Here is a 9,804-nt window from a genome sequence, read left to right as displayed (position 1 = left end):
GTGACTTTTGTCGGTGTGTTGTGTGACTTTTGATGGTGTGTGTGTTGTGTTGTGACTTTTGATGGTGTGTTGTGTTGTGACTTTTGTTGGTGTGTGTGTTGTGACTTTTGTTAGTGTGTGTGTTGAGACTTTTGATGGTGTGTGTGTTGAGACTTTTGTTAGTGTGTGTGTTGTGACTTTTGATGGTGTGTGTGTTGAGACTTTTGTTAGTGTGTGTGTTGTGACTTTTGATGGTGTGTGTGTTGAGACTTTTGTTAGTGTGTGTTGTGTTGTGTAACTAAGGACTACATATGACAGAAAAGATAAAGGGTTACATGAGATAAATAAAAGGAGCTTGTGAAATACTGCTCTAAATGCGTCGAATATTGTGTTTTAATGTCAACTTGATGCTTCTGTTATGAGTTGTTCTGCGCAAAGACGTTAGTTTGGTGAAAACATTATGGGATGTGAATGTTGGACACTGATCAGAGGATAGTAGGTGCTGTTCCAGGATTGCTCAACTGTTGTGTCAGCAGGAGGCTGGACTGGTTTGAGCTCATCATCATCATCATCACTGAGACTCACTCACTCTCTGCTTCTCTGAGTGAGGCAGTCCCTCAGTCTGTCTGTATCTGTGTGTCTGTCCTCTCTCTCTCTGTCTGTCTCCTTCTGTCTTCCTTTCTCACGGACCTCTGAGCGCAGCTTGGATTGTAACCAAAGTTTGAAGACTCCACCATAGAGGACATGGACGTGGAGAGCTCGGTGTGCAGTCTGATTTAATCAGCACAAACACATCCTGCAGACAGCTCGGCACCTTTCTTCTACTTCTTTGTTCGGTGCTCATGGTGAACCGGCGGCTCGGGATGAACTTGCAGTGGAGCAGCCCGGTGCATTGCATCCGCACAGGGAGAGTTGCGCACAAGCGGCTGGACGCGGACGACCATCCGCCGGCCAAGTGCCTCCGGCTGAGCGCGGAGGGGGACACACACACACCGGGACTGCTCGCCTCGTCTCCGGTCAGCCCAACCTCCTCCAGCCCGGTCCCGCTGATCCACCCCGGCCCGTCCCGGATCGGACCGTTTCTGCTGCTACCTCTGGCGGACCGGGACAGCGCACACAGCGCCATGGACACCGACACCGGGGATGAGCTGCTGTGTAAGGTACGCATTGTGCAACACCTTTCAATGAGTGCCGTGAGTCGTCGTTGCTCAACAGTCAGTCAGACAAGTCATCCGGACTGAGCTCATACTTGTTCACCCACTGTCACTCTTACGTGGCACTTTGGTCACCGAGTGTTCCATGTCCTTTCAGACAATGACACCCAAACCATCACCGGCACCACGGCTGCATGAGTCCGTGGATTGCACTCATTTGCATGCACGTCACAGCAACCGGCCACGCTGTTCCATATGAAATGCAAACATGTGATGCAACGTACAACACTACAGTTGTTATTTATAACCATCTGCACAAATAAGAAGTGTGTCCTGCTCATTCACATCCGTGCGTCTACTTTCCCTGATTCCACAGGCTTAGTGGGTTAGTTAATGGTCCCAGCTTTAGAAAGTCATCCGTCATGTTACTGAATAAGGAACGATGTGGAGATAAAATCACAGCTTTGATCCAGTTCTCTAATTATCTTACTTGGAATTCCAAGTAATTTTTCCAACGTGTGGGCGGACAAAGGGGAACTCCACTTATCCTCTCTGTCATAAAGTCAAAGTCGTTTCCTCAAAATAACCTTTAAGAAAGCCTCACTGCTTTCTTCTATCTACTTCCTTTTCTGTATTTCTATATCATCCTTCATCTCATCTCTCTTTCCTGCCTCCTCCTCCTGCAGGTCTTCAACATGGGGGTGTATCAGGAGAAGATCAGGGCCTACGGGATCCTTCCTCCCCACAATAACGTAGCCGGCATCAGGGACATCATCCTCGGGGAACGCAAGGCTTACATTTTCCTCGACAAGGACTTTGGAGACATGCACACATTGGTGAAGAGCTGCAGGCGGCTGGATGAGGAACAAGCCTGCAAGCTCTTCCATCAGGTGGCTCAGGCTGTGGCACACTGCCACCACAACGGCATTGTGTTGGGTGACCTCAAACTGCGAAAGTTTGTCTTCACTGACGAGAAAAGGTGAGACAAGGGGACTCTTCTAATGCACAGTGAAGAGTCAGCTTTGTGCAGACTGTTGTGGGCAATTGTTTTGCATGTGTGTGAAGAGGGTTTGTCCGCCATGCAAGTTTGACCGATGAATGGGACAATCCTATTCTTATGTTAATATTTCAGAATATACTTTTTGCTGATGAGTTATTCATGCTTCTTGACATCATAGCTGTGGTGCAGCCCAGTCAAAGCCTTCTCCTGTGAAGAAGCCCACACACACACACACACACACACACACACACACATTCACTGTCTGCATTCTCCTCGCAGGAAGAATCACAAAAACCCTACTGACAAAACTATTTGTCGCCTCTCTGCCCTTGCGTCATTCTCTTTCCTGTAAGCGCTGCAGCTCCTCCTCCTCCTCCTCCTCCGGCTGTCCAGAGAATCTTTTTCATTTTTTTTTTTTTCATGGAGACTGTAACATTCTCCAGTCATGACCTCTGGTGTTTAGCAGGGTCACAGTGAATGAATGAGAGCAGACAGTGGGAGAAGTAGATGTTGGTTTGGTCCCTGTGCTACAGACGGCTGCAGAGGGATGAGTCACAGTGTATATGTGCAGAAGGGGAGGAGGAAGGATCATTTTCTTTCTTTCATAGCGTAGATCTATACATGCACTGTGAATTAAGTGGCAGCCCATTTTAAAGGTTCAAAATGCGAATGTGCTGCATTGTAAATGTCAGTAGATTCACTTACTCTACCTCTAAAGTTGGGCTAAGTTGTGATAACTCTTTTTTTTTTTTTTTTACTTTAAAAGGTCTTATGGGGTTTGTGACTATGAATACATGCTTGTAGATAACGTTGAGTGGTTAGATGACATCATGGAATTTGGCTGCGTTCTCCTCGACAACGAATGGTTTCCTCCAATCAAAGGCAGACATCAACTCTGGTCTCCCTGACCTGTCGCCATTGTGTGTGATCTCATTTGTTCCATCACGCAATCCGACAAAATGATAAATAGATGTCTTTCAAATCCCAGTGCACGAGTATTGATGCAACGTCCTGAGCAGCAGACGGGGAGAGTAACGATAGTTTAATGAATGCAAACTCCTTTCTCTCACACACACACACACACGCATGGTAGTTTAAAGAAGGTGACTAGCACTGTAAAATATGCGGAGCTCCACTGCCGGGCTAGCCTTTCCATGCGTCACTGATGTGGCAACAGCCATTTGAGGGTAATTATGGGATGGCTGGAGCTGCAAGAGTAGGACCCAGGTGCAGATAGCCTCGGCTAGAGGGAAAAAAGAAGATATGTGCTCTCAGCAAAAGGATGAGTCACTCCCCCCCCCCGTCCCCTTTCTGTCTCCATCTCCTTTTCCTGTCCTGACTTAAAGTATATCATTCACTCTCCGTCATGGTTCCCTCCAGGCTGTCACACTTTTTATCCACTTTGCAGCAATCTCCTTTTCTCCAGACACTCTTAAAACAGAACGCACCATGAAAATGACGCTCCTCTGGGTGCAATAACTCCATCAAACCACTATCAAAGTGAAAGTTGTTGCTGAAGAGGACAAATTACACATTGCAGATAAGTGTGAGAATTGCATGCTCTCAGTTTTTCTGAGAACATGTGTTTGGCACGTCTCTCAACTTGTCACTTGTAATTATAGTTGCTCTATTGGGGGACTAAATGTACGCTGTGTCATTAACAGGGCTAAATATAGTGATGAGTGTATGTAAGGAGGGAGAAGGAGGGGGCTGTTGGCGTCGTATGTATGTGTGTGTGTGTTTATAGGACGGTGTGTGCCAAGGAGGCACTGGAAACTTGCTTAGGGCAGCTTGGTGCTTCAAGTAAGCTTCAGTGTGTGGAGCACTCAGGTCAGAGAAAGTTCAGCTGTGTTGGTGTTGTGTTAGCATATGATGTGTGAGTCCATTCGTTTGTCTAGGGGACTGATTAGGGCCAAAAGGATGTTCATAGCCCTGCTTTGGATTTGAAGTGCTCGACATGTTGAAGACTGAAGACTACAGTGGGAGGCTCCAGTGATTTTCAAATGTTGCACCAGTTTGTTCTCCTTCACCAAATCTCTGACCTTGTGATTCTGTTTTCTTTGTAGGACACAAGTGAGACTTGAAAGTCTGGAGGACTGTCGTGTTCTGGAAGATGCGAACGATGACTCCATGTCAGACACCCATGGTTGCCCTGCTTACGTCAGCCCAGAGATCCTCAGCGGTGCCACGCCTTACTCTGGCAAGATGGCTGACATGTGGAGCCTAGGAGTCATGCTGTACACGATGCTGGTGGGCCGATATCCATTCCACGACCCAGACCCTGCAACACTGTTCTCCAAAATCCGCAGAGGTCAGTGCTGCCTACCTGAGGGCTTGTCGCCAAAGGCCAAATGTCTTCTGCAGAGCCTGCTGAGGAAAGAGCCCTGTGAGAGACTGACAGCAGCTGATCTGCTTGTTCATCCATGGTTTGACATGCCACCACCATGCCAGGATGTAGCACTGGGCAAACAGGAAGTGAACTCGTCTGAACAGATGGTGCCATCCTTTGATGTGGAAAAAGAGGACGATCTATTCTGCTGACTTAGGGACCAAGACTCTTTCTGATGAGACGTTCATTGCTCTATTTTCTACGCTGGCACTTTTAAGAAACCCATTCGTCTCCTGATGTGTGTTCAGACTTCCTCAAGCTTTCTACAAAAACATTACTGTACTGTATTTTCATGTTGTGTACGTTATTTGCAAAGGGCATTGATCACAATGATCTATCATTGTGTTTCTACATGTGTGTTTTAGAATTATTTGGTGCTAAAAGTCACAAGAATGACTAAGATTATGTGTTTCCAGGCTCCTCTTATTGTGTAGCTGGAAATTAACCAATAGAACCAGTGCTTTCCCATGCTTTCTCTGAGCTTTAAGAATCAAGGCAACACAAATTGTGAAATGAATCTCAATCTGGACGCGAGCAGAGCAGGATGTTGTTCCTCTCACTCTATGACCAGGCTGCAGGCTCCAACTGACTCACCATTACCGCAGAGGGCCAAGCACGAGCTCCATGTCTCGGCACAGACAGACAGTGACAGCGAGTGAAAAAGATGGCTAGCAGAGGATTTATGCGTCATACTCAGTGGGACGCTACAAAGGTGTCTCTGCCAAGCTGGCAGCGTCTCAGTAAATGGGAAGCATTTACAAATCTCACACCATGCAGAAGGTTACTGCTGTCAGAATACCAGAGAAACAGGAAAAATGTTATCGCATAGTCATTGTTGGGGCGATGCTAGCCAAGCTAAGCTAACATACCTACTCTTGGTAGTTAGTGATAATTAGTGAGCTTCCTTTGACGATACTGAGTCCAAAAAAGAAAGATAAGACCGTGCAATTACAATTGAGGTATGTCAATTTGGCTCACACAAACACCTTTTTGATTTAGTCAAAGCTAATACTACTTTAGATGCTGGCTTTTCTTGCAAGGACTGAGCTGAAACATGTTCTGTTATACTTGAAAAAAGAGAAAGTGAAGCGGAAACCACAGTCCTAAGGGGGCTTAGTTACCACGGGCATGATCTGATCCTCCCTGAATCAAAGACACTTCCATCTTTGAAGACGGAACTTTCACATAATGCCAAAACCATTACAGAAAAATGAAGTCACAGAGTCGTTTTGCTTCATTTCTATTGGAACGTCATGCAAAGTAGATTTGCTTCAACAGGAGCCGAGCTGTGCCGAGCCTCTCGCCCGCATCACTGTGTTTCATAAACGACGTGACTCTGAATCAGCTGCAGTCAGGCGATATTTAATGTTAGTTGTCTGTTGGTGACTCAACACTTCAGCATGTCTGTAGAAATTGGTCTTGACCTTGGCTGCAAGAATCTGTTCAGGCTGTCACCTCTTTTACTGGTTCCTTCTCTGACTTCATTTCTTCAGAAATATTTCCTGTCTGCTGAAGCCTGTAGATCCAGACTAATCCTCCTTGTTCAAGACAGGATGTATCACGTTTTTAAATGCATTTTGTGCTGATGACAGAAGTCAAATGAGATTTTCAGTACGGGTCACGCTACAAGGACTCATCAATTCTCTCCTGGTACTTTGTTATTTGGCTTCTTTACTGAGCCATGTAAACAATACTTAGATACCAGATAAGAGGAAAGGTGTGACGATCGTTGCTCACAGAGAAAAACCTTTGATGACTTGACTTAGTTTCTGGTTCATACACATCGAGTAAGTCACACATGTGACATGTAAACTGACACGGGTGCACAATCTTCATATTGCACTGTGAATTATGTATTTGGGACACAACCTACAGGCTTTTGATAGTCCACACAGGTTTTACACAGGAGTTGAGTTCATTGTAAAAAAAAAATGTAAATATGTACAGTTGGAATATGTGTGAAGTTGATGAATAAAGATCACAATTTTTTATTTGGACATGTGTCTTTTCATCGAGCAGCTCTAATGCCATTAATAGTGTTTCTGCACGTATGTTTGCTACACACTTCCATGCAAGACATGTTTCCTTTTCTTTCAAATTCATTCCTACAAGAGAGGTATTATTTCCCTTCTTTCTCCATCTCTGTATCTTTTCTGACATTTGCCTAATGTAGCATTTAACTCCACCACAAATGTCAATAGAGGGTCAATATCGCTTCCTGGAAAACACAAGGGGGTAGAGAGAGAGAACAGTGTTTTCCTTCTCTTTGATTAGCTGTAATGATAACCATGGAACATGAGGCCAGCTCATCAAACAGCAGCTGTATTTAAACTCAAATAAGCACAAGATCTTTTACTTTCTACACTAAGTCCACTTTCTGCTTGTGAATCATTTGTTTGACCTATAAGAGCTTGGTATGACTCCACCCATGTGTATTATGACTACCCTTGACATGGCTGGCCGGGACTTGCGTAAGTGTTGTGCTGGTGTGAGTTCATGTGTATACCTGCCTTTATGTCTGTGTGTGAGCGCTGGAGTCAGATTAGGTATCAAATGGGTAGCTGTACTGTCTCAGCTGCTGGGACGACGCCAAACCAGTGATTGTCCAACACGTCAGAGTCGAGCTCCCTGGTGGAAGGGGTGGAGGTAAATGAAAAGCAGGCTCGTGATAGTTTAAGCAATGAGTATTTGAAAAAAGTGTGAGTGTTGGGGGGGGGAGTATTTCTGTGTGTAAACATAGGATTCTGTCATTAAAGAGTTACAAGATTAAATGTTGATTAGTGGTCCGTAAACAGACCTTTTCACATTCTCACTGACAGTGATAAGAAAATTGCTTCACGTGTGTCATCCTGTGCTAAAGATCTGCTCAGCAAAACATGAACGGACGCCAGAGGAGTGCAGCAGAGGAAATGCTTTTAACCTTAAGTTTAAAGTTAGCCATACACAACTAAACTTTTCATGTTGTCTGCATTGTTTCTTTACTGCAAATCTATTTATTTTCTTTACAAGATGTAAATCCACTAACTATTAGTAAGACGGCAAAAAAAAAAAAAAAAAAAAAAAACAATGATATTCTAGGCATTAAGTTGAACAAAGTGTAAGAGTGTTTATTGTTTAAGTTAAGATTTTACATTTTCTTTTAAGTGTTTTTTTTTTTTTTTTCCATTTCTGGATCATCAAACAAAACTCAACTTGGAAACAAGACTTCACTGGCTCTCACTAGACACACACACACTCAACTAATCTGAAAGTTGTGTAACACCACATAAAGTTTATGAAAGCCATCTGAAGATAGATTATTATAGTACTTTCATTTTTGAATAAATTGCTATCCAGTGTAATTTTCTGAGAGGAATGTACAGTACATAGAGTTTGCTATTTGTGTATTCTGCTCTGCTTGCACAGGAAAATGAAGGCCTAATGTCTGACAGTGGAGCACCTGCTCCAGTCCTCTCAGTCATGAGATTAATGTAACACTCCTTCCTGGAACTTGTTGGCTTTAGCGGCTGCTGCACTGATGCAATGGAAACAACCTTTGCTATTTAAACAACTCGCTGGCCTGTTATACGACATGTTACACATCACAAAGGAAATAGTGATTGCATTAGTTGAGTATAGATAGACTGATTGGCAGGGTGTAATGTAAGCAGAGTTTTTATTTTTATTTATTTTTTTTTACCTTGCAGCTCACAAAGAAAAGCTCAAACGTGCAGGAGCCAAAAGTCATGAACTCTGCTGCCACCTTGTGGAAATACAGTACATAACAGTGGTTTTTAGCTCATCAGAAAAGAACTGCTGCTGCATAATATGGCGCGCTGATTGTAAAATTGTGCATGCTAGAATAAACAGCAACTTCTTGCAACATTTAGCAATGAAACCACGTTTAAAAAAATGTTTGTGATTTTTTTTTTTTTTTTTACATTACTTTTGGCCAGATTTACAGCAATATTTGAGATAATTTTTTCTTGCAAAAATGTATCTTTTATGTTAAATCTAAATGTTACATTTAAATATAAATGTTAAATATGAAATCTAAATGCTAAATATGAAATCTAAATGTTAAATCTAAATATTAAATGTCACGGGTGAAACTAAATATTTAGCTAATATGCAAATTCATTCCATTTAGATTTAGCATTTACATTTAAATGTAACATTTACATTTAACATTGACATTATATTTTCCTAAAGTTTACAAATATTGCTGTAAATCTGGTCAGGAGTGACGTTTAAAAAGAAATGTGCATACAATTTGTAAATGTGGTTTGTTGCTAAGTGTTGCTAAAAGTTGCTGTTTAGCATAATTCCCATAATTCACCTGAATGTGACAAAGTGCCTATATCGTCATCAGAGCAGAATGACTACAGATGCAGGACGGGGGTCCTCCGGGGTCAGAAATGAGAAACCCTGACAGACATTCTACACGCTCCAAGTGTTGAATGCATTAAAGTCTTAACCAGCATACGCTGTTGAATGCAGCAACATGTATTAAAGCATAGATTTCAGTTATCAGAGGCCACAGGGTCTAAGTGTAGTTTTTTATGAATTATTGTATTCTGGATGGTCAGGCACACATTCCACTGCAGCAGACGTGTGCACGGTGCACATGGTACACCCTTAAAAGGTCACTACTCCACTTCGAGGTCAACATACCAAGACAGACGGGAACACACACATACACTGTTAAAGTTTCATAGACGTCATTTGAATAAAGCTAATGAACATCGCCCTGACAAAAACAGAATATGAAAATTCAGCTTCTGTGCGTTTGTACCCAAACTAAATGTGCACAATAGCTGTGTTAATAACCTCTGTTCCCTGAGCAGTGGTGGGAAATCATTTTTACATGTTAAGAAAACCCAGATATGAATTTAAATTAAGCCTTAGGATGCGTTTGATTCTAAATACACCCAAGCTATTTCACATTCTGAATATTTATTATTCGATTTTATTTCATTTTCTTGTTCATATATATTGAGTTTTCAGTTTTAAAATGAGACTTTAACAATAATAGCAAAGCTGACACGCTGCTGGGCTTTTGAGCTCAATTCATTTTATATAGAGGGAAAATAGACAATGACGACATCTAGTGGCGGCAGTAGGTATAACTGACTTGAAGCAGGTGAGAAATCAATTCTTCAACATAATTCCCTCAATTCTCTTCACTTGTAGGCCATTTGTTTATATTTTCAGACATAACCTATGGATGAATGAATGAATTAATGCACTTTAGGAATCACTGCCCTGGTGGAAATTTATTAAAAGTAGCAAAAATTGTGAGA

At 42.6% G+C, this 9,804-nt stretch overlaps 1 protein-coding gene across 1 annotated transcript; it reads left to right on the top strand.

The window, feature by feature from the left end:
• The first annotated feature begins 474 nt into the window (after positions 1-474).
• On the top strand, positions 475-6,519 carry trib1 (tribbles pseudokinase 1). The gene is made up of 3 exons (XM_028461501.1): positions 475-1,139; positions 1,820-2,112; positions 4,200-6,519. The coding sequence occupies exons 1-3, from the start codon at positions 822-824 to the stop codon at positions 4,672-4,674; spliced, it is 1,086 nt and encodes a 361-aa protein (XP_028317302.1). The 5' UTR covers positions 475-821; the 3' UTR covers positions 4,675-6,519.
• The last annotated feature ends 3,285 nt before the right edge of the window (positions 6,520-9,804 follow it).

Source organism: Gouania willdenowi, chromosome 11 (genome assembly GCF_900634775.1).
Source record: "Gouania willdenowi chromosome 11, fGouWil2.1, whole genome shotgun sequence".
NCBI classification, from domain to species: domain Eukaryota; kingdom Metazoa; phylum Chordata; class Actinopteri; order Blenniiformes; family Gobiesocidae; genus Gouania; species Gouania willdenowi.
The sequence above is the reverse complement of the archived record's forward strand: the minus strand, read 5'-3'. Positions and strand labels throughout refer to the sequence as shown.